Consider the following 25,797-nt stretch of genomic DNA (forward strand, 5'->3'; position numbering starts at 1 on the left):
GAAGAATCAGGACTGCCTGTAAGTCCATAGTCCAAACGGATCGGCTACCATCATCTGATTCTTTGTCGGCATATTTTTCAGCTCTCGCCACATCTTTTATATTACATGGGCTCCCCGTCGTCAATACTCCATGCGAAAATCCCACACAAATATCACATTGGTCCTTTCTAGGCCGAAATGATGAAAATTTTTCTTCGTTGAATATGTCCCTGAACTTTGCGATGCTAATAACCCGTCTTTCAGAATTTGTTGCATCTTCAGAATATAAACGATGAAGGTTTGAAACAGTCGTTCCGGGATATAGATACTTTTTATTCTTATAGGTACCTCTAGAACGGCAATAGTGAGATGGCAATGTAGGTAGTGCATGTAACCATTTTATAATGAAATCCATATCTTGCCTTTGGATAAAAGCAGTTTTACCTTAAAAAAATAGAAAATGAATGTTTCAGTCATTATTCAATGAATATTACATTGTGCATTTATTGCTCTCTTTGCTACATACCTTTTCTTGGACGATGCGGGTCCAAAAACTTTATGAATTGTGCGGGACCTTCCAGCCACGAGAGCAAAGTTCGTTGGCTAATGCCAATTGTAGCCGAAAAGAGTGTTTTGCACACCAGAATGCATGTTCCATTTTGTAATTGTAAATGGTATTCAAAACAATCAAAAGATGACTTTCTTCTTGACATATTTTCAGCAATTTTCCTTAGCTTGGTGGTAACCTACGAAACAGTACAAATTTAATTAAATGAGATGCGGAAATCGTGACATAAAATCAGTGTTTCTAAATATCGTTTACCTTCGATACTGAAGCCCTGACATATGATCTTCTTTCAGACCACGATTCCATTTTCCGAAAATTTTTGAAAACCCACTGTCTCTCATCTTCTGTCAGACTCGCACATTGCCGTTGCCGCTGGATTTTCGACAATACGTGGATTTGCACGGCATCCCCATTTTTCTTGCTATATTTTGCTTTCCTTTTCGGCTTTTGTAATTTAATCCAGCTAGACGATTCCTTTGCAAATATTATTTTTTCATCCAAAGGGACGCGCCCGTGTAACGTTATCGGCAATGATGATATTGAATAAATTGAAAACAAAACAGGACTAACCACTGTGGAACTGCGTTGAGCGTAGTTGGATAATTTTTTAGATTTAACACCTTGCCAATTTTCTTCATCCTCATCAAACTCTTGAATAAAAACAAAGTCTGGGTCTGAATCTGGCACACTTTGGGTTTCAAGCATGTCATCTATAAGAATAAAATACTTGGTACGTTTTTTACTAAACTCATTTTTAGTTGGTACGTAGACTAACGGAACTTTGCAAAAATTAAATAGGCTATAGACCTACAGACCCACCTGAATCTTCATTTTCTATCCTCATAATAACTTCATTCGCATTAAGGTTTCTCAGAAGTGAAGCACTCATTTTAATCGCTATATAATGACAAGACACACCAACATCTAATAACGGCGCACAACCTAACGGCAGGCTTCTACGGCGATGTCTGCTGAAGACAACCTTGATGTAATGGGTATGACGTCATAAATCGTATGATGGTATCGCTTTAGAAACGTTGCAAAATTGCGTATGTCACATCCATTAGTGCGTTTACATGGCAACGATTATCGTGCCAAAACCGTATTTTGAGCGAATCGTGTTCATGTAAACACTTTGGTTCGGTGGCCGATCATGACTCAGCGTGTTTGCATCGTGATATTCCAGCACGATTGCACAGGGTAGATTTGCAAACACGATGCTTTCTTCACACGCGCGAACGGGGGCGCGCTGACGGGTTTACTTCAGCGTTTTCTAGGTCGCTTGCTCTGCGCTTCTGTGGACCTAATGCAGTACCGGTACCGTACCGGCAATGCTTGCAGCGCGACAGCGTTGCAATTGCAAGCGAGTTTGAGCTTTTTGAAGTAATCATCAGTAACGCTAGATAGAATTCTTTACTTGCGAAAAATATGTTAAACTTTTTTCTGAACCAACAACGGCCTGTCCTGCACAATGCAATACCGGTACGGTGCCGTAACTGGATACCGGTATAAAATATTAAGTAAAGTGGCGGAATTCTAGTGCCATAAATGGCTGAAACGTATGTAAGGGTTCAAGTTCCGTGGATTATGAAATTTAGCAAAAGATACAGTCAGACAGTAGGATGTTTTATCTGTAAAATCAAGTAGCCTAAGCAGAACTGATACGAGTCGGGGAATAGTACAGTAGTACGAGACAAGAATAGGGCTATGGGCAGCCAGGGCAGGGATGTGTGGAGCTTTTCAACCACAGCTAGCAAAGCGAACGATGTACATGCCCTACGTTCTAACTTGGAATGTTAGTTAGTTAGTTTATATATATATATATATATATATCTAATACGGTAGTTAAGTAGACATACCGTGCTAAAAAAGCGACAGTTATGTAGACGGAAAAATTGAGTAGACATTTTCCTGTCCGCTTAATTATTCCACGTTCCATAATTAAAACGTTTTGCGATATTTTGCTGAAATCTCTTTTTCTCTGATAAAACAGTATCAAAAATAATATGTACTTTCAATATTTTTTAAATATCTGCACATTTTTGCCAACTTTAAGGGGACAGTAGTTCTGCTGGTTTATAATCAACGGGTTTAATTTTCGTACATAAAGTGGACATTTTGTTTATGCAAAAATCTTTTAATTTTTCGGTATATGTTTTTACGATTTTTGGAGAGTAGGTTTGATAATTTTGATACAATAACCAGGCAGAACATGAAGATCGTTCGTTCTGTTTTTTGCACTATAAGCCCAATAAACTGAAAAGGACCTCAATTCACAACTCCGTACTAAAGAGGCTTTGTGTCGCAATAGTAAAACTGTCGGGTTCGCCGAGAACTTTACCACGTTTGCCGTTTTGTTCGCAAGTAACCTGGACGCCGTGAGGGGATTGGGGTTTCATGAGTGCGTGATTGCAGAAATTTAGATAAAATAGAACAGTTGTGTTTGGAGAAGTGATCCAAGTCTTTTGTGTCAGGTGTTATCAGTTACCCAGTGAGTTGAAGCCGAGTCATAATAACTTGAAACAAGGTTTTCAACGTCACCGAGGAATGCTGCTGGAAATCATCACTCATCGGATAAGGTGATTAGTCATAACGATTTTTAATATTAGGGTTACTATATTTTTGGTGTTGAGATTTTTCACGTAATCCAGATGGTCAAAATATAGACTACTGGTACTAATATGCTCTTACTGGTCGTAGTTCTGATCTGACCATCAAAATAATGCTACGACTTGGTTTGCGTTTGTAAGAGTGTGTAATTCAGAAGGATTTATAAATCCAGATGAAAATACAAACGAAGATTGTGAAAATTCAATGAATTCAATTTTTTCTCGAAACAGAAGGAGATACGAGAAGCGAGTGGTTGACGCCACTCAGTATATGTTTGTATAGCTTGGTGTAAATAAAAATATCTAATACACCGCTTCATATTAGATTAGAATATTTTATCTTCGGAAAACAGTTTTGAAGAATTGCATTGCTAGCAATTTTGTTTTGTGATTTGGCACATATCCCTGTGTTATTTTACCATCTTCATCTCGTTATTTACTGGGCTGTATTTTTTGTTCACATGTAGGTGACTCTCCAACGAGATGGCCTACGTTTCAGAACTTGGCAGACGGAAATGCGGGTAGTGATTCGGAGAAAGCTGTGCCAGGAGGTGACTAAATGAGTTTGCTATGCTTGTTTTTTATTAAATACGGTATCTTAAATTGATACCAATGAATGGTAATAAACCAAATAATATTATCCCTTGTAGCACATCACAAATAGCGCAGCTATCTACGAATAATTGTAGTGCACCGTTTAGAAACTCTGGTTTATTTGAGTAATAATGCAATTCCCCATTTCAAACATTTCGTTTGTTCGATCAATCAAGAGTAGCGTAATTCTGAATTGGACTAAAACACTGTGATGATGTTTTGTGACTTATGCATGTATTTTTGACCAAAGTTTCAGATAAGTCAACAGACTATACCGCACCATCTTCAGAATCACTTTCAATAAGCAATGTAAGTGATTCCAAAGAAAACCATATATATGGAAAAGAAAAAGGCTGTCAATCAATTCAAAAAAAAGGTTCTAAACAAACGCGAACCAGAAAAGAAACGACGAAAAGAAAAATAATTGCACGGATTGGTATATCTTGCGAGAAGTTTATTGTAAAGCTTTAAGACATCTCTGTATAATTCATAAAGATGAACCGGCAGTGAGCATAATTTTGTCTCTCCTCAACAACTTAATCTAGTGGGCATATCCACATTCGTATACATACTTGGCATACATTTTTACTATTTAATTATAAATTCAAAATAACAATCATGTTTTTGTATTCCGAATTGGTGCAAAAATTTTAAATAAATTGTGCAAAGATTCTAAATTGATATTGAGGTTCAATAATTTCATTTTGATCGCTTGTATAGTTGACTGTATAATCACTGCTATAATTAGGCGCCCTGATAGGTAGACATTTCAGTTATAATTGGTGTAATGTTTCTCATTTTAGTTGACATGGCAAAATTTCGTTTCGCATTTATAGGCCCCATTGAAAACGTCACTAAATTGAACATTTGAGATATGTTGTGTGTAATGTTTCTCGATATTTTTTTCAGAATTTCGAGTTTCAATTACATACCTTCTGAAATGGTCGGATGGTCGAAATTTTTTTTGAATGCTTCTCAATATTATTGCCATTCCAAAATATCATTTTGCATTTACATGACACACTTAGGTAGCTGAGTAGATGACGATTCGCGATTTATTTTCTGTTTTGTTTTTCAATATGGTTTCAAAATTTTGTTTAATAATATTTGTCACTCTCAAGTTATCGGATAGGTGAACATTAGAGATAAATTTTGAGCAATTTTCCACAACATCAAAATATGATTAGTATTCGAAATTTCGTATTTCAGTTAAATTTCACACACCTAAGTGTGTGAGATATATTTTGTGTAAGATTTCTCAATACGATTTCAGAATTTTGTTTCAATAGTTGTATGCCACACATAGGTGGTCGGATATGCGGACATTTGAGATATATATTTTGTGTAATGTTTCTCAATATTATTTCAGAATTTTCATTCCAATTTTTGTATGCCCCACCTAAGTGGTCGGATAGGTGGACATTTGAGATATACTTTGTGTAATGTTTCTCAATATGATTTCAGAATTTTCATCTCAATTCTTGTATGCCACACTTAGGTGGCCGGATAGGTGGACATTTGAAATATACTTCGTATAATGTTTCTCATTACGATTTCGGAATTTTCATTTTAATGTTTCATGCCACACTTAGGTGGCCTGATAGGTGGACATTTGAGATATACTTTGTGTAATGTTTCTCAATATGATTTCAAGAGTTTTCATTTTGATTGTTTTATGCCACACTTAGGTGGTCGGATAGGTGGACATTTGAGATATACTTTGTGTAATGTTTCTCAATATGATTTCAGAATTTTCATTGTGATTGTTTTATGCCACACTTAGGTGGTCGGTTAGGTGGACATTTGAGATATACTTTGTGTAATGTTTTTCAATATGATTTCAGAATTTTCATCTCAATTCTTGTATGCCACACTTAGGTGGCCGGATAGGTGGACATTTAAAATATACTTCGTATAATGTTTCTCATTACGATTTCGGAATTTTCATTTTAATGTTTCATGCCACACTTAGGTGGCCGGATAGGTGGACATTTGAGATATACTTTGTGTAATGTTTCTCAATATGATTTCAGAATTTTCACTTTGATTGTTTTATGCCACACTTAGGTGGTCGGATAGGTGAACATTTGAGATATACTTTGTGTAATGTTTCTCAATATGATTTCAGAGTTTTCATTTTGATTGTTTTATGCCACACTTAGGTGGTCGGATAGGTGGACATTTGAGATATACTTTGTGTAATATTTCTCAATATGATTTCAGAATTTTCATCTCAATTCTTGTATGCCACACTTAGGTGGCCGGATAGGTGGACATTTGAAATATACTTCGTATACTGTTTCTCATTACGATTTCGGAATTTCCATTTTAATGTTTCATGTCACACTTAGGTGGCCGGATAGGTGGACATTTGAGATATACTTTGTGTAATGTTTTTCAATATGATTTCAAGAGTTTTCATTTTGATTGTTTTATGCCACACTTGGTGGTCGGATAGGTGGACATTTGAGATATGCTTTGTGTAATGTTTCTCAATATGATTTCAGAAGTTTTATTTCAATTCTTGTATGCCACACTTAGGTGGCCGGGTAGGTGGACATTTGAGATATACTTTGTGTAATGTTTTTCAATATGATTTCAAGAGTTTTCATTTTGATTGTTTTATGCCACACTTGGTGGTCGGATAGGTGGACATTTGAGATATGCTTTGTGTAATGTTTCTCAATATGATTTCAGAAGTTTTATTTCAATTCTTGTATGCCACACTTAGGTGGCCGGATAGGTTGACATTTGAAATATACTTTGTGTAATGTTCGTCATTACGATTATGGAACTTCCATTTTAATGTTTCATGCCACACTTAGGTGGCCGGATAGGTGGACATTTGAGATATACTTTGTGTAATATTTCTCAATATGATTTCAGAATTTTTATTTCAATTCTTGTATGCCACACTTAGGTGGCCGGATAGGTGGACATTTGAGATATACCTCGTGTAATGTTTCTCAATATGATTTCAGAATTTTCATTTTAATGTTTAATGCCACACTTAGGTGGCCGGATAGGTGGACATTTGAGATATATTTTGTGTGATGTTTCTCAATATGATTTGAGAATTTTTTTTCAATTGTTGTATGCCACCCTTAGGTGGTCGGCTGGTGTTCATTTTTCAATTACGTGCCACATTTGAGTGACCGGATAGAAGAACATTTGAAATTCAATTTGTGTGATTTTTGTCTTCATTAATGACATACCAGAATTCCCAACCAGAATTCCCATTTACAATTATTTGTATAACTCAAAAGGCCGGATAGGTGGACATTTGAGATAAAGTTCGTGTGATATTTTTTCAATATTATTGGCATTTCCGAATTTCATTCTGCGGTTTCCTTCTGCGTTTATATAATTTTCTTTTATTGTTTCTCAATATTATTAGCACTTTCATATTTTATTTTACTATTATATACCACACTTCCTTTTCAAAATAATATTTCACACTTAAGCAATCAGATTGGTGATACGTTTGAAATATATTTTGTGTATTGTTTCTCCATATGTATGACATTTCAAAATTTTGTTTTTCAATTATATGTCACGCTTAATAACTAGCCATATAGATATGCGGGTTTTTGAGATATATTTTGCGCAATGTTTATCAATATTATTGGAATGCCATATTTTGACTTGGTATTGATATCTTGACACTCACAACATAGTATCTGTTTAATAAATATGTTGCACCATAGGGTTGGAATAGGCGAACATTTGTGATATGCTCTGTGTATTTCTCAGTTTCAAATATATAACACGTTTGGATCGATTTGTTTCGATTTGTCTACCTTCACGTTGCATTTTGAGTATTTTTTGATATAGAAGAATATTTCCAACACCAAACACAGTGCATCTCCCTTGCACGAAAGACGGAACATTCAAAAAAGAAATGCTATTTTTTGTGATAAATATAGCTAAATGGTTCGAATCTATCGGAAATTGAAGCGAGGTCATAAGCTTCAAAATGCGTATTAAAATAAAAGCAACATCATTTATGTAGACATCCAGAGCGACATATAAGAGGGGTCCGGCTTAGTGCCGAAATAGGCTAAAACATTTGGTGGTCTGAATTAAGTGGACGAATTAAGCGGACAAAAATTTTATATCTGTTATCGAGAGGATTGTGTTGACTCTTTTTCTCCGTAGTTGTCAACGGCTCTCGCGCTCTCCAAGCACGTATTTAAAAACAATGATACGGACACAGGAACGACGTCCGCTTAAGTACTGCAATTATGGCAGGTCCGTTTAACTACCGTAATAGAGTTATATATATATATATATATATATATATATATATACTGATATATTCATAGGCTACATCAAAAATACAGTACCGGTATCTGACCGGTACTGTTCTTGATTTTGAAAATTTACCAAATGTAATTTATTGACATAATAAATTTCATTCATAGCAAACCGTTATTTGGTTTACTGATTTATATTTATCGCAGAAAAGTAGTAGTGCAGTTTATGTTCATGAGTGAGATGGAGTCTATGTCAAATCTGAAAGTTAAGTGGGAAGACAACGAGGTTAAAACAATGCTTGGCATTGTTCGAGAAATGAATCTGGTTGCTCTGCTTGACCAAGAGGAGTCTAGATCAGAAGTTTTGTACAAAGAAGTTGAGAAACAGTTGACAGCGAAGGGATACAAGAAAAGGTTTGGAAGCACAATCGTTATGTTATACAGAATACAGTTTCAGTTCTTTGATTCATATATTTTAGTAATTTCTGAAAAGTTATTTCTACTTAATTTTTAGACATTTGCAATTGAATTTTGTTGAAATAATATTAGATACGAACTATGTTAAATTCTTGACTAGCAGTATGTTTTCAATTGGCTGGTTACTAAAGCTAGATGTTTTTTCAATTGTAGTTTCCAACAAATACATTATAAAGTGAAGGCCTTATGGTCTACTTTCAACAAGATAGTACGTCTGCATTCTGTTGGTGGGACGGCTCACATAACATGTGATTATTATGATGAGCTTGATGAAATCTTCGGCCACCACCCAGATGTTGATTATACAAATATGGGAGTGGATACTGTAATCACAAACGCTGTATCACTAGGTAACAATTTTTCTTTGATGTTTTTGAGGCCATGAGCCAGAGGCTATGGTTCGGCATATGATTAAGCCGTCCTATGAGTAATATACTACTATGAGGGCTACTATGAGAATCCTATTCTGCTATCACCCTAATAATGTCATTTTAGCACACAAATTTATTATTATGGGAAATTGCCGACTGTCTTTTCAAAATTGTTTTGCTTATGCTTAGATGTTGAAGGAGATGCAGTTTCAACTACAGAGACATCTTTTGATACTTCATCCAATCATGAAGAGAATCCAGAATCTGGTTTGTGTCTATATAAATATTTGGTATACCGGTATATTATATGTCTCAACCAAAACATCATGCTACCCAATTGAGAGATGTACTGATGCATTGATATCGGCCAATATTTTGGTATCGGCTAAATAAAGAATGATATTTTGATATTGGAACAAAATCTTGCGCACGTAACTCAATGTATAAGTTTGGTATCTGTATCGGCATTTTTAGTTGGTATCGGCGACAAAAGTGGTATTCGTACATCCTATTCAATTTGAGATAAGTCTTATTTAATTATATTTCTATAAAAGTTTAACTAGGAATTGGGCATTTTCTAGTTAAGTGAAAGTCTCTTATGCCACTGTGCAGGAAAAAGACCTTCAGTTGACTTTAAAATCCTTTTCGAGAAACAAAGGGAGTGGGAAGAAAAAATGATGCACGAGCAAATGGAAGCCCATGCGCAATTGATGAGAGAGACTGTGCAACAAATGGGGACGATACTCTTTGCATGTGTGTCTCAGCTTTCAAAAAAACGAGGTAAAAGCTTATGTTTCGCTTAGGCGCAGTGTTCCCTCTAAGGTGTGCGCGCGTGCGTGCGCACACAGCTTTCAGAGGCTGCGCACACGCATAGATTTACTGCTCACAGACGTATTTTGATGTAATGTAGCAATGTTCTCGGTTGGCAGGTTGAGAAAGTTTGTTGTTGGCCCAGCCATTACCCAGTTAAAACGCCATAATTTCTTCATTGGTTTTTGCACAAATATTAGTCATTTCCAAAAAAGTGCGCACACACCAAAATTTCTGCGCACACATGCTACAAAAATTAAAGGGAACATTGCTTAGGCGTATATATAAGGCAATTCCCTTAAAAAAAATTTACACCCTCGACTGTAACCAACTGCTTTGTAAAAAATCCGGAAGTAATATGTTTAAAATACACCCCGCTCCTACTGCCACACGTAATCTGGAGATCTAATTGTAAACTTTGTTTTAAGGGTCTGAGGAGTAAATATGGATGATTGTGTGACAACAAGGTTACCCGATTGTAAAAAGCAGTTCGAGTTGAAGCATCAAAAATTCGTTTATCATCTGCATGAGAAACTGAAACGATTAGCTCTGTGGATTCAATGTTGTTGTTTTATTACATATATTGCATTGCACAGTAATAAAATGAAAACCATTGTGTTGTGGCATGGTCCGATCAGAGTGTGGGGGTATAGGCGAGCTTTATAATATAAATAGATTTTCTCCACCAGAAAGCTTAATGAAGGGAAGGTATTGCACATCAACATAATGGAATGACTGCAGGGGGACAATTTGAATAAATTTCTGCAGATAGACTAGAACGGTTGTGCAAAGCCTCTGCACGCCCATTTTTGAACTCTTTAATATGGTTTATAATCTGTATATAAATGAGCATCATGGTAGAATAGATAAAGTCAGTGACCAAAGCAATAATCCCAGATTGCTTGGGAAATGTTGCTGTAGTGTAGTAAAGCGTTGAAAATCGCCCAGCATTTGTAGTTGATATGTACTGATATTTCGGAATATGTCAGATAAAATATATGAAGAACTAGCAGGATATTCGCGAAATTTGTATCTTTGCTCTGTTTGGTATGAATGAGAAACTTATAAACACGTACAAGATAGTTAACTTGTAAAATTAAAAACATTTTGCAAAAAATGAATTCATTTCAGCAGTTAAACCGAATTTAAAAGCAGCCGTGGAAGATGAAACTGGCAACTGTTTTCAACTCCAAGTACGATGCCAACGATTTTAAACCGGATCGAAATTCAATGGTGTCCATGTAAACACGAGACATATTTTGGCGTTCGATTGTCCGAAATACGATGCGGAAACGTTTTTTCATAAAACGATTATCGTGACCATGTAAACGTAGTACATGACTTAGGCAAAGCGTTTTTTTCTCCCAGTAAAGCGTTTTATTATCCGTTTAATAAAAACTAATTCAACATGCTGGTGCGCAACAACATATAGATGGGTTTCAACGAGAAAACTCAAATTCGTCAAAAATGACTTACGCAATTCGGTTATTAGCGTGACGATATATATCTGAGTGGGATGCGTCCAAATTAGTCAACAGTGTATAGGCCATTAACTGATTTGCTTATTTATTAGTCGGAAAATAGTTACGCCAGTTAATGTAATTAATATTATGTGTTTACAACAATGCGGAAAAATCCTAGTAAAAGTACACAGTAATCAAGAATGAATATCACGATGACCGCTATATATCACGCACCACACTTTTTCTAGTATTTCGTTGTCAGCGATTCAAAGTCCAGAAACGTTATGAAGGTATTTCGAACAATTTTTACAAAATGAATAAAAATAACCTATATTCATTTGCCAACATGGGCATGGTTTCAGAATCCAGTTTCATTTTTAAGATAAGGGAAAATCAATATGTAGATCAAAAATTGGTGCGCGTGTTTCGTGCCGAAATTTTAAAGAATTTAAAAACCAATTGAAAGATGCATTATCAGAAACTTAGAAAAGAGGGGCGATATTACATATTAGAAAATAACCTGAGTATCTTTAAGAGAGAATGTAAGAGTAAATTTATTTCTCATTTACTTTTAGTTTCACACCAATCGCTTATTCACTTCCTCATAAAGCATAAGGTACATGTATAGGTACATAAATTTTGAGTTTGAGAATTAGATACAGATGTTAAAAAAAACCTTCCTTGTCGATCACCAACATATTTTACCAGGCTCGCACCGATTTCGATTGTAGTTTTGTTGGCATACTCAGAATCAACACTCACTTAGAGGCCAGCTTACAATGCTATATCACTTATATTCATGAATGGTAATAGATGAACTTTTATAGTGCACAAGAGGGGTTTGGCTGATAAATAACTTTCCAATCATACCAACGGTTTGTGGATATTCGGCCAATATGTCTTTTTTCCGATATTTGCTGAACAACTTCTTTTTTCAGATCAACCATATGATTTTTCTTGCGATATTTACTAGTTTTATCCTCACCGAATTCTTCATTCTCCAAATACCATCTTTCCTTCCACATGTTTTTGAATGACTCCGAATTATCTTATATACTGTACAATGAAGCACATATTTCTTCAATCATTTATTGAACCGCTTTAACGTCTTTCATTTATTAAACCCTCAAAATGGAAGCAAAGCGCTTTGTTTTTTGTCTGTTTTCTTGTTAGCATCGTAATTCACCACATCTGCGATTAGGAAAACCACGCTAACGTTATTTGATCTAAAATGCATCTTCAGCAAAAAAATGATTTTGTTGATTTGGTTTGGGAAAATATAATAATGTACCGGTATGAATGTTTGGCGCTCCAGAAATATGTGAACCAAGATGGCGGACACCGGTACGTAGTATGTGTACCAGGTCAGGATCAGGCCATAATTGTATTCTAATTTTCTTTAGTTCTATTACAAAGTCGGGGAATACCCAAGTGAGTCCCGTAGTATTTGTTCCTGAAATTATGGCCTAACCCTAACGTTGTACACATACAATGTTCCGGTGTCCGCCATCTTGGTTCACATACTTCTGGAGTACTGAATGTTTCATATTCATTTATCGATATAGAAAGGTACCAGTTTATGGGACGACGTCGCCGCTTTTTTGTTAGCTTTCAAGCAAAATATAAATAAAGTCGGCAATAGTCAAGCATGTTGTTAAGAATATGGAATATGTTGCCAAATCAAAAATTGTTATCATATGTATTATTAGGTAATTTTCTGATTGAGCAATGCTAGAATGTACAGAATTGATTGGTTTGAAAAACTTAATCTTTAATGCTCAAAACAAAAACTAATCGGGTGTCTATGAAACTAATGAATATTTGACATTATGATAGTTGTTCAATAAATTATATTCACCTTCAAGTAACGAATTGAACTTTGGCAACTTCATTCACAAGTTGTGGCAAACAGTGATTCATATCCAGGAGTTCAAATAAAACTATTAATATGCAACTTACTAAATATTAGCTGGCAGAACAAAACAACATAATAAAGTTTTTATATATGGTCCATTGAATTGATATATCAGCAAAACCCTGAAAAGAAACTCTATAAACACTCCTAATAATATCACGAAAAGACTCTATTCTGTCACTCTGGAGAGGATTATTATGTTTGCTCCATATATTCTCATGGCTGCCATAATTAGATAGTGAGATACTTTGCACACTTGAAGTGATATCCCCACCAATTCGATTAATTATGGGAAATCCTTACCAAGTACGGTAAGGCGAGCAAGATCCGACTGAATTTATCTTTTATTTGAATCGATAACTAAAACCGACTTCTCATCGCTCCTGACTAAGCAGATACATGCTATATATGACGTAATAGGTCCAGTCTGCAAGTTTGCACATTTAGGGTGAAATTTACCATAACAGTACTCCAAGTTCCAGATATGTTTCCAGCGAATTATTGGAATACAATATGATAGCGAAAAAAATTTCCTGTTAATCCTCAAAATCTTGTCAAAAGATAACCGAGTCTAAAAAGAGAAATCATGATATATATTTGTAGCCCCAACTTAGCAAAAACAACTACAAGATAGATAGCTGGGCCTAGAAACTGTCGACAAGAACCAGAATCACAAAAGGTTTCACACTTTTTGCTCCTAAAGAAAATAAAGTCCAAACTATTTGTGCGACAGCAAAATGTGGCCCAAATATTACCGTCGCCCAAGTACAGAGAAAATAACCCCGTGTTGTCGATCAAATCGATAAAATAGGAATACATATATATAAATTGCATATTTGCTATTTTACAACCGACCGTTATGAATATTTTCGATGGGTGCATTGGTTTCAACATAATTTTGGTAATTTAGAATACTGAGTCACCACGTGCTATTTTTGTCAGGTTTTGGCGTGCTCGTTTCAAACTAATTCCATAAGAGGAGAAGGCTGAAGTATTAATCGCAGTGCATGTTATGGATTTTCCTCAAAATCGCAATAATATATGTAAAGTTCGACTGGTTTCTCTTATAGTAGCACAAGATACCATTTACCTCTGGAAATAGGAAATCTGATAACAATGATTAGCGTATTGCAAACCATGTCGAGTCAATCAGTACATTTGTGATCATGACCATTCCAATAAATTGTATTCGAAATTCAAGTAATGTGAAAATTGTGGTAAAGTGTACGAATTATATCAAGAAAGGCTAAAACATCATCAATTTACAACTTTACTCGAAGAATATAAATCAGTACATAGCCATATTTTTTTTTTCATTCAGATGTTAATCTTGGGGATAATACAGGGCTTGGCATTCAGTTCCCGAGATAAATATAGCGAAGAGTTAATTTACGTCTGCTACTCGTGTATGATGATTAGGGTGCTCGCCGCACATGAAGTTTGTGCATTCCTTCTATATGCAATCAGACCAAAGTGTGTGTGTTTGTATAAGCAAATTTACTGAAAGCAAAGTTACGCGCATCACTCAAAAATATAGAACAATGATCTCTGAGCAAAGTTACAAGAGACAAATGAAGTTGAGCGAACTTCTGATACATTTTTGCACTTTTTAGCAAGGTTTCTAGTGCTTTTTGACGGTTTTTTATTGTTTTTACACGTTTTAACAAGATATTCACGGCGTAGAAATAAGAATTGTAATTGGTTAGGACTGCAACACAAAATAAAAACTTCATCAAAAAACTTAGATTTTGAAATGTTTGTTTGTCGAATTCAAAATTTACCGCAATTGTAAAATTTGAATTATTCGTTTGCTGAATATGAAAATATTTATAAAACTTCGAATTCTAAACCTTTGTTTACCGAATATGAGATATAATCTTCACAGCTGTTTGCAAGTTCACTAAATGTTTCGTTTCTGCACTTGTTTCAGTCCTATACATCGTTCAAAGGAATAGGAGACAAAATAAGCATATGGTTTGCCTTGAAGTGGTGGGAGTGCCGGTGTCGTAGCAATTGTGTTCATTAGACAGTGGGTAAAAATTTATAATTGAGTACGCTGTGAACAATCAAATGGCGATAAACAAGAGAGTTATGCTCAAATTTATGAGCACATAGCGCAACATAGTGGCAAAATTGTGATGACGTCATTTCACACGAAGAAACGAATCCCATACAGCACACCGGGACACTTGAAATAAATAAAAGTAATAGCGTACTAGCGAAAAGTTTAGTTTCAAATTGATTAGTCCAGTAATCAAAGAGTTTTTTTCTGCTACAAAGAACAAGTACAACAACAACATAATAACAAAACGATCGTTATGTCCACTAACGTGTCCAATAATGCAGAATGCAGCCAGCCTTGCACAATGGATATGACGGCAAAATAAATGACATGAAAGAGGAAACACTTAAAAGTTAGATATCAACCCTAGCGGTATAGATTCACGTTGGATGGATCGTTTACAACGTAACGATTTGTATATGTGACGAATGAGAATGTAGTTATGATAAGTCTCCGCGGTCATTTTCTCACGGTGTTTCGTATTTCCACTCAGAACGAGGCTTCACGGAAACTGTAACTCTTACGTAAAAATCTGAAACTTGCGGCTTGGTAGGAATATACTGCTAGACCAAGCAGGTTTCGAACCTAAAATACTTAATTCACAACAGCCGTGTATGGAGGCAGGGTGTGTGGTAACTACATATGCGTGTTATTTGGGTTTTTAAAAAACTTCGAAGTCTTCTCAAGATCCACTGCATATTTTAATCCGTCTCCTGTTCATTTTAATCGGTTCATATATTACTCGATTCCACACTTTTACGCTTCAAATTGAGCAACTTGACATTTGAAATGTCTATATTGATTATCTCCACGTTTTAGCAACGGATAAAATTACTTATCTAGAATTAAAAAAAAAGTCGGTGATTTGACAACTTTTTTCATTTATAAGTTTACCGCAATACTTCCCACTGAATTTAAACTTTAATTACTCATTGTATTTGAGATGTTTTTAACAACTGATTAATTTCAGCATTTCAATCCATTTTTCTTAAATGTGTGATAATTATGATAAAAATACATTCGGTTATTATCGATTGTTCGAGCAAATATTCATTTCATCTTAAAAGTATTTCGAGATATTAGGAGGAAGTAAAAATCTACCACGAAGGGTTAATTTATACTTTAAAAAGGATACCTAAGTTCATAATATGCACCATTTCTTACGGCGATGAACGAGATCCGTCAAAGATTTTAGGCTAGAGCGAAATGTTAACAGGAAAACATGTTTCTCACTTTGGAAGGACCGTTTGCAAACGCTATGACCACTACACTACGGAAAGACATCATGGTCGGTTTCAAGCCGATTTCACGAACCACGGGTGTATATGTTTCCCTATATAGAAGTCTCCCAAGAGTATTGTTCATTTTAATATGACCCACCGGCGTATGCGTTTCTGTAGTGTAGTGGTCATCACGTTCGCATTACACGCAAACGGTCCGCATCGTTTAAAAATTGGTATTTATCTAGTTAGTGTTAGGAATGATTTGAAAATTGGAATTTCTTGCGCAATCTTTTTTTTTTTTTTAATTTTGAATGGTAGCGAGTGTGTTTATTTTTTGCCCTAAGATCCGAAATTTTGAAACAAACGATTTCATGGCATTTAAAGTTAGACACAAAGTGGTAAGGACGTCTTTTTCAATACTATTTTGCTATATTCTAGAGCTATTCACTGATATTTGGCCGTTTTGGGGCTTACTATCAGTTCATCCTCCAAAGACTTACGCTCAGCGGCACCTAGTCGCTACCCCTGCGCTACGGTGACTGACGAGGACACCGCCGTCAAAATATTACTTATAGGCAGATTTTCCTCGAGGCAAATTCGGTAATTAACATGCTGCGTTTGTTCGTGCGGTTATATATGTTTATTGTATATTATTACTAAAAGTTTGTAAGAAAGGGATAGGATTTACATATTGGTCCGGTGTATGTATGTATGTTTATTCGTCTCGTAAAAGCAATATAAAAGAATTAGTAATTATAAATACTGAATACGGTATGTATGCACAAGATCATACTGGCCTAAAACACGAATGTGCGTCATACATCTCTTTTGATATGTATAAATTATATTACGGTACATCAAATACGCATAATATGGTCCTTTATACAGACAGTTGTGCAAGGAGGGTGGGTGGGTTTGGTAACAGAGGTAAGAGTGGAGTATACAAAACTGTGTGTACAAAGGAGTTTGTATACCAAAACAACATCTATATAAATACAGACACAACACAACATGAAACACACTGCATGTAAATATAGTAATAAGATTAAGAATTTGGATGTAAGTACAATACCATTGAGTGATGATACCACATATATACTATAAAACGGGGAAATGGTCAAGTTTAAAGGGTGTGTACATATATGGTATGCACCACACAAGGGTGATAGTGTTGTGAGTGGTCTATGGCTGTTCTGGCAAAAATGTGTAACCCTACAAGTTTTGGTGCAATGTGATAATGTTATGTATCAAATTACTCACTCTTCTAAGGTATTTTCGATTTTTGGATTCTGCCAAAAGCGATGAAGTTTCAAAAAAAAAAATATGAAATTTAATAAGAAGCATTTCCACACACAATCCGGTGGGGGTGATAAAAGCCGAAATGACTGCGTAATCAAACCTGAGTACCACGCCCTTTTGCCAGGTTACCAGTCCGTGTGGGTTATGCGATTAAAAATCGGTTATGCTGTCCAGTTAGTCAAGTTATCAAACATGGAATCATTTATTGATGCAACCCAGTGGTTTTGAATTTTTTTTTTTTTTGGTAAAGCATAATCCCAGTGGAACATTTAAGGGGTCCGAGGAATCCAATAGTGCGATAGTTCAGTTGTTTGAATAGTAGGCTACATATAGAAAATCTAATACTGGAGACACAAAATTATATTTATGCAAGTGTCGTAAGTTTTATAATATTGGCGAATCTAAATGGATTACGAGATGGATTGCGCGAGACCAACTTACTGTACTTCCAACATGTGGTCGACTATGTCGAGTATATCATGTATTTTTATAGTCTTTCTTGGCAGTTTAGTGTGTTGGCCTGTAACTTTGCTCAGATATCGGTCTCCTGTATTTCTGAGTGAGTGCGCGTGATGTTACCAAGTTAGGCTTTTTCAGCTCATCCTCTCATTGGACACTGAGTGTACAAATGAATCTTTACAAGTCAGTGTATTAAATATACATTATCCAATTGGAGATCCAGAGTTCAGACCTCAGTCCAGTCGCGCTTATATGAAGATCCTACTCAAAGCGAAACCCATAAAGGCACAAGTAAGCTTTCCTCACTGCTTCAACTTGTAATGGGCCGGAATCGATTCTCTTGCGTTCTTCCTTAGCTTGGAAAGTTAGGAGAGAGCCTTCAAATGATCAATGAAATTGTACAAGATGATTAATAAAATCCATCAGTCGATGTTATGGTTGACACGAATCATCCAACTGAGCGAAGTCGGGCCAATTTTGCCAACCAGTAAAATTTAGGCTAGCCCTACTCGCGGCCAAAGTTAAGAAGTTGAGACGTTGAGCCCTAGTTTCGTGGAGCTGATGACTTTATGTAAATGTTTAATCTATGGCTGCAAAAATTATACATAATGAGATTTTTTCCTCCGGTAGTGGGAAAGCCTACAAGAAAACATCTTTTTTATATGGCGTTCGCTTAGGGCTAAATTGGTCGCCATGTCAATCACGTCATCGTAAAGTTGTCGCCCAACTAACGACTGTTGAATATCGCGTCACCGTCGGCCTAAAGCTGACAAACTTTTTGCGGGTGGTGGCATTTTCGTTAACCGTCGGCCTAGCTTTTTGATTGTCAAGTTCAATATCAAGTTTACAGCTTTTGGTTTTGCTGTAGGCAAACATGTTATGCCTAAAGGATAATGGCGAAAGGTCAACTTTTCTTCCTCCACCTCTGCCTGGTTACACTTTAAAATGCGGAAAAAATTACTTATGTTTGCTGAACTCGATTCAGTGGATAAATAATAATAGATTGAGCAGATAAATAAAAGTACTTCATTGTTACGTAACATTAAAGGCACACACTACGTAATGGAAAGTAATCGACATAGAAAGGTGGAAATAATTTATTAATTCATATACCCAGCATTTAAATTAAAAAACAAAACAAAAATATCCAATCATATTTTAAATATTCGCGGCGCATTTAGCAACTCGCTGCATTGCATCATTTTTCTTTATCAATTTCATTTTTGGTGTTCCGCGAAGCGACCTAAAAAGCGCAAGTGTTCTGTGGCTTGGGGTAGGGGTGGCGGGAGGAAGCCGCCAGCAATCCTCTGGTACTAAATTATCCCCTACGGGATTTGAACCTGCGAATCTAAGCGGGGTAGTCTTAGGTTAGAAATCAAGCGCATTCCTAGGGCTTAGCACGATGCGCCACTCAACGCAAACGTAGTCAGCTGCAGTGCACTGGCTGACATAGATACTAAATACATTAAAATACGTGTATACCCTTCCCCTGGGTGTTGAAATCTCAGGAATGTTCTTTGCGGTCTTACATACCTGTATCATGATCGTTCTTTACCAAGAGGTCTAATCTAGAGACAGACTCAAAGTGCTTCAAACGGACCTAAGGTCTCCGCGATCTATTCGTCTACTCAAAATGGCATTAATAAAATTTAAGCAGCAGCAAATACATCTGAGGTATTAAATAGAGTAATTTCAATTCACCCATCAATATTGATCGCTAAGTAACAATTTGTTTTTGTTACGTTCTTATTGCGGGGCTACGTCAATAACGGTCCACCTCTTCACGAGCTCCATAACACCAAATATTTGAATGGTCTCGAATAGTTGATCTATATATTATCAGTTGTTGTCGTCGGTATGCTCTTGTCTTGAGCAGTCAATTATTTACTTCACATAGAACCGTGATTAATCTTGTTGCTGATGTTATGTCTCCGCCGTTTGGTTTGGGCGAAGAAATTGCTATATAGTAGGCATCGAAACAACGTCACAATATGACCTCCCTTTTAACGACATCGCCCGCACGTTATAGTAAGAAAACTTAAGAAATTTCTTGGCTATGCGCCAGTTAATGAGCTAAGATTTGTACGCCAATGCAGAGAATGCATTGATATAACGCTGAACCTGTACACGCCGTTATTCTTTCATTGAGTTGTAGGACGGTTACATTTTTGATGGCATTCACGTGCGCGTTTACTCGACAAATGTAAACAGACAAATATAATGGAATTGCTGGATTCTTTGTACTAAGCTCCGGTCACTGATGCAAAAATGTGTGATACACCCCTGTCAAGCATCCCTCACCTTAACTGAATAATTTCGAGCGTTGGCGGGATGTTGTTTTGGGGCGGGGCTTGTTACAAAAGATCCTGAGAATATTACTGTGAACTAGGTATTATACTATGAATAAAGCAAATCCAACCGCCATTTGCATTCTGCAACTTTGAGATCATGCGTCAGAAGCGTGATCGGCTCCTAACGACAACCTGGAGTAATTAAAGTAATCAGGTAAAAACATTTGATTACCAACAATCAGATAGCTTTTTTCGTTAGATATTTTTGCGCGGGAAGCCACAAGCGACATCGCTTTCAGTCAGTCACAAATGTTCGTGATAGGATAAGATTTGATTTTGTGTAGGATGTATGGATAGGCTGCCTGTTGGGTTAGGACAGCGAGTTCGAAACAATATTCAGGTGAGTTAAATGTTCTTTATACCCATTGTCTTCATTGCTATTATATTGCTTTCATTTTACTATTGTATAAGTGGTAAATTAGAGGTTTTCGGGCCTATACGAATTGGACTTATTAACTAATACAGTCTAGTCTAGATTGATGGATGATTCTCTTTTGCACCCAACTCACTAACAGCGGGTTCCATCGTTTTCTCACAAATAGGCCAAACTTAAAACCTATATGACAATACATAAGCTTATCATGAAGAAACTTAAACGTAATACACTGATCTACGTAACTACGTAAGCTGCATTCAACATGGTACGCTTACCATGAATATAATGCATTACTTTCAAAACTTTTGCAAATGTAGCGCAAAATCCATGGTTTAATAGAGATTCGCCAAAGCCTTTTTACTTTAATATATTATTGTGTATAGATTGGATCTTTGTACAAAGACCCTACCAACGTTCAAAATAAGAGAATTAGTAATTATCCAGTTTAAGTTAGGAATGCAGATTGCACTGGAAATTCAAATTTTTAAATCATTCCTAACCCCAAATAGATAATTACTAATATGTCATTTTAAAACGTGGCGGGGGCTTTGTGCAAAAGATCCGATAAATTCAGTCCCACTGTCCATTGATTATGCTAGCTACAGTTCTGCGACAATTTATTTATCAATATCTTAACTTTTTTCAGATGAAGAAATATTGAAGGTTAAAGATTCAAAGACACGAACTAACGAACGAGGAATATTACAAGTAAATATTATTTGAACATTTTATTTGACTTCCGACGCCTATTGATATATACCACTGTTTTTGTTTAAAATGCTAAAAAATTCGATGCGAGCGCACCGCGTCTCTGGTCTTGCGATCAGAGTCAGCATTGTTATGTCACTTATTCGATCATGTGTTTTCTCTCGAAATTGTAAGATTTATATAAAAAAGTCAGACCCACGTTCACGTTTAAAATGCTAAATACTTCGATGCAAGCCAACATTGGGTGCTCATGATGTATGCGCACCAAAATGTCGCATAACCTGAATCCTAACCAGGTACACAACCTGAGTTCAGGTTGTGCGCCATCTTGGTGCGCATACTTCAGGAGGTCCGAACATTGTTATGCTGCTTTTTTGATCCTGTGCATTCTATCGAAATTGTAAGATTTAGATTTTGCAAAAGCTTTAATAATTGTGTTTCGAAGCAGAAGTCCAAAAAAGTACTATAAATATAGTATCTTGTATCAAATTGGTGTACTCTTTGCGACCCCTAAAATTCGTTGCGCGCTTCCCTGCTGGATAGCGATCCCCAGTTTGCGATCTCTACCGTGAACAATGTGATAATGCTACAAATCACTGATCAGAGGTAATTCTATTCGTCTATTCGTCTAAATTTTCTAAATTTTAAATTTTATGAAATTAAATATCGAAATTTACCCGTTACGTATTTTATTAAAACTTACGTATATTTTCAGAAAAAAATATTCAGAAAAGAGTCTCACTTTAACAATACAAAATGAGGTACAATATGATACACTAACATATCATTTTAACTAAAGGATGTAATTTTGGTGAAATCAGCGACATAGTTGAAAATGACCTCAATTGAATTACATAGTTGGTTTTTTGTATCTTCAGCATAAGCATAGCTTTGTAGTGTCTCTGTCAAATAACATTTGTGTGAATTAACTACCTGAAAATGACATAGTTGGCTCCACGAAATTTAGTTCAATTCAAATTTAGAATTGGCTTACACAAAATCACGATCTATATATTGATTTTCAGCGTTTTAAAACACTGCTTGAAAGTCGAGAGAACAATTTATCATTGCACCAAAAGAAATTCGTCAAGTGTCAGATTTTCATCACTGAGTGAGATGGAGGCCTATCAAGTCTGAAGAGCAAGTATGTAATCATATCATTTGAAATCTTTCAATTTACATGTCTATAAATACTACAAATTAACTGTAGCAATATCCGGTGAATAATGGCGTAGTCAGTATAGCGCTGCACGTTCAGGGGCTAACTGCTGTGTTGTCCCATCTGCTGTTGTTTCGTTTAATCGTCCAAACCGAAAGACCAATTACTATCTTGTAATGTCAGTTTAGGTGTAGTTCCTTGGGTCAGCATAAATAAAAGGCGTTTCATCGCAATAGGGCGTCACGTTGTGATAACTACAAACAGTGAATTTTTTTAAAGTAATACTATAAGTTAATCCAGCAGTGTATATCTGCAGAGATACTGAAAGGATTTGAACTATGCCTCGTTAAGTGCAATTCAGTTAAAACACAACCCCAACTTAATAACCATGCAAATATTAAAACTTATTGTTTACCTTGTTGTTTATCATGGGGTGCCTATATACACACTAATATGCCTAATTTCCCTGAAATCGTAGTCCTGGCCTTTTTTATTAATCTGATGAGCGTTTTTGCCACAGATGATAATGGTGATCAGACTAATGTCTTAAATTTAACTGTAGCTCATCGTGACCTGCACGCTCTGGTAGTAAACAGTTGATAACCATGTCATTGATGTTCCCAACTATACTTCAAACTGAAATCGCCCCAAATTTCCAATAATGATATTATAAGAGTGAGTCATACTAAGTGTATTAAGATAGCCGTTAATCTTACACCTTAAAGAACTCGTGTCCCAACTAAAATTTTCAAAAACAATACTGTGTAAATTATATTCAACCAAGTGTAAACTTTTTTTGGTCCATATCCCCTTGGTAAAAGAGCTAAGTATTCATATGTTCATGACTGTTTAAATTTAGAGACATGGGAATATATGTCATATTTTCCCTATTGTTGGTGCGGGTCACGTCGTGTTATGCCTAATCACGTGTGAAGAGCTTAATTCATATAAACTCTCGTTTATAATCTCTACTGAATGGTGTTAGTTGGATCGTTTATACGGCACATGCCGTCAATATGAGATATAGTAGTTTCAAAACTCTGGAATTCTTACTTTTTTAATTAGATATTAGAAACTTGGGTGTCGCTGCTCGATAACCAGTTTGAAGATCACTATATACATGAGATCCCACCAAATTGTAAATCTACTATAGTCGGCCTATATATCCGTTGCTAGTAGTCTCAGTAATCATACCGTCCCATGTTCATAAGTTTTCGAATCTGGAAATATAATTCTTATTTCCTTATCGTTTATTCCGTAGTAATAATCTGTCCTGTTCTTATTTATATATATATATAAATATATGTCTACAATGTCTGTGGCTGAAGTTATTTATTGACCTATATTTTCAGGAAGTTGCTGGGAGGGAAAGACTATAGAGAACTTGAAGGTAAAATATAACACACTAATAAACTATTAACTATTTAAGATTTAGATAATGAGATACAACATAGCACACTGACAGATCATTCAAAATAAGTAATGTTTATAATATTGAAAATCTGCAAATAATATAGAATGAATGTAAATGGATATCAGTATGCTACAAGTTGTCGTCTTTGTATCTTTAGAATAAGCATAGCTTATCACAAGGGCGTGGACAATTTATTGAGAGGGGTAAAGGAAAAATTTGTTAGATTTTATCTTTCCCGCCTTATTTTCGATATTTTCCTTTCTTGAATATGTAGCCGTATTTTCAACGTGCTCTTCATGAATATAAATATATTTTATATGATGTGTTGCAATATTATACGCTGACAAATCATTCCAAAGAAATTTTTTTTAATTTAGGGGGAAATCTGTGAATAATTTGTCAATGAACTGAAAATTAGTATTTTCATTTTTATGTATCTAAACTCTAAAGTATAAGCATAGTTTCTCTGTGCTCCTGTCAAATTACATTTTCTGTAACTTATAAACCTCAAACTTAATAATGACATAGTTCGAACATCTATATATAATTCAAATCAATATCATACAAAATTTACCTACATTTCATTATCTCAAATAAATTTCAGCTTTCTCAGAAACACTTCTTGAAAGAGGGAAAGACAATTCATCATTATATCTAAAGACATGCGGGGTTATTCGTCCGATTATGCATCACTGAGAGAGGTGGCTGCCTCGAGTCTAAAGAGCAAGTATGTTATTAAAATCTTTTGAATCTTTCTAATTTACATTCATCACCACTATTCACGGATCCCCACAATCAATTTTAAAATTGGTATCTATTACTATTCCTAAATAAGTTAAAATTACTTTACTTAATTTAAATGCTAAACATTTTAATAGGCTTAATACCAGGTGAATTTGCAACCCAATTTCTTAATTGAAAACCGGCATTATAAAATATTAAAACTAAAATCTAAACGAAAGATATCACCATAAGTTTTGTTCTAGCAGTCTCACAGCAGATTGAAAACGCTTTTCAGACATTGTAAATTTGTGTTATGTTAGGATTTCTTTAAAATGTATACCATATAGGAACTGAAATGGAAACACAGTAAATTGTTCGCGCGATGTACCTTTTGTCTATTTTGAAACTACCGATGGAGCCCAATACGACTTCTTCTCTGTATGTGACGATATATAAGATAATTAATGCAAAATATATTGAACATTTTTTTTTTGCAATATTTTAAATTACAATCGTTCGTATTTTGTCGATATCTTTAAAATAATTTTGAGTGCCGAAAAAACAAATCAAATTTGATTAACTTCAAAATACGATTCCGGTCTACTTATAGTTGGCAGATTGGGACGTATTTCGTGCAATTTTCAAATAGTGATTTTTCATTTATTAAATAATCGTAAAAGTTTTCCCGACTAAAATTCGAGTAACGAAGAACACAAATAAATTACTATGACAAGATATTTTGAATGCTCGCACCGGCTATGAATTGAATATTTTACTCGAGAGACAACTTTTTATCCTCTGCGATCTTACTTATATATCATGTCACATTTGAATTTGCGTTCGTTGTCATATTTCGACACTACTGATGTCAAATTTTATTAGTGTTATTACTTCTTTGGACAGTCACAAAATTGGACAAGTCAGTATTTTATTAAGTAATCTGAGCGCCTAAGTTTCTCCCACGGAGCACTTTGAGAACCT

At 35.4% G+C, this 25,797-nt stretch overlaps 2 protein-coding genes and 1 long non-coding RNA gene across 3 annotated transcripts; 2 read left to right on the forward strand and 1 right to left on the reverse strand.

Moving 5' to 3' along the window:
* Positions 1 to 787: 787 nt before the first annotated feature.
* LOC144425792 (uncharacterized) lies at positions 788 to 1,498 on the reverse strand. The gene is made up of 2 exons (XM_078115442.1): positions 1,367 to 1,498; positions 788 to 1,257 (listed from the first exon to the last, which is right to left on the reverse strand). The coding sequence occupies exons 1-2, from the start codon at positions 1,434 to 1,436 to the stop codon at positions 788 to 790; spliced, it is 540 nt and encodes a 179-aa protein (XP_077971568.1). The 5' UTR covers positions 1,437 to 1,498.
* Positions 1,499 to 2,842: 1,344 nt separating this feature from the next.
* LOC120341016 (uncharacterized) lies at positions 2,843 to 5,493 on the forward strand. Its single transcript, XR_005569364.2, has 3 exons — positions 2,843 to 3,126; positions 3,624 to 3,707; positions 4,001 to 5,493. It is a non-coding gene; the product is annotated as an uncharacterized LOC120341016 (long non-coding RNA).
* Positions 5,494 to 8,189: 2,696 nt separating this feature from the next.
* LOC144427136 (uncharacterized) lies at positions 8,190 to 10,282 on the forward strand. The gene is made up of 5 exons (XM_078115856.1): positions 8,190 to 8,420; positions 8,637 to 8,833; positions 9,044 to 9,121; positions 9,467 to 9,634; positions 10,093 to 10,282. The coding sequence occupies exons 1-5, from the start codon at positions 8,233 to 8,235 to the stop codon at positions 10,104 to 10,106; spliced, it is 645 nt and encodes a 214-aa protein (XP_077971982.1). The 5' UTR covers positions 8,190 to 8,232; the 3' UTR covers positions 10,107 to 10,282.
* The last annotated feature ends 15,515 nt before the right edge of the window (positions 10,283 to 25,797 follow it).

This window comes from Styela clava, chromosome 1 (assembly GCF_964204865.1).
Source record: "Styela clava chromosome 1, kaStyClav1.hap1.2, whole genome shotgun sequence".
Lineage (NCBI taxonomy): Eukaryota > Metazoa > Chordata > Ascidiacea > Stolidobranchia > Styelidae > Styela > Styela clava.

Excerpts from the sequence above, each read along its gene's own strand:
- LOC144425792 (XM_078115442.1), bottom strand. The coding sequence starts at position 1,436 with ATGAGTGCTTCACTTCTGAGAAACCTTAATGCGAATGAAGTTATTATG. Across the intron at positions 1,258-1,366 it reads GATAGAAAATGAAGATTCAG|ATGACATGCTTGAAACCCAA; the intron begins GTGGGTCTGTAG and ends TTATTCTTATAG.
- LOC144427136 (XM_078115856.1), top strand. The coding sequence starts at position 8,233 with ATGTTCATGAGTGAGATGGAGTCTATGTCAAATCTGAAAGTTAAGTGG. Across the intron at positions 8,421-8,636 it reads GCGAAGGGATACAAGAAAAG|TTTCCAACAAATACATTATA; the intron begins GTTTGGAAGCAC and ends TTTCAATTGTAG. Across the intron at positions 9,122-9,466 it reads TGAAGAGAATCCAGAATCTG|GAAAAAGACCTTCAGTTGAC; the intron begins GTTTGTGTCTAT and ends GCCACTGTGCAG.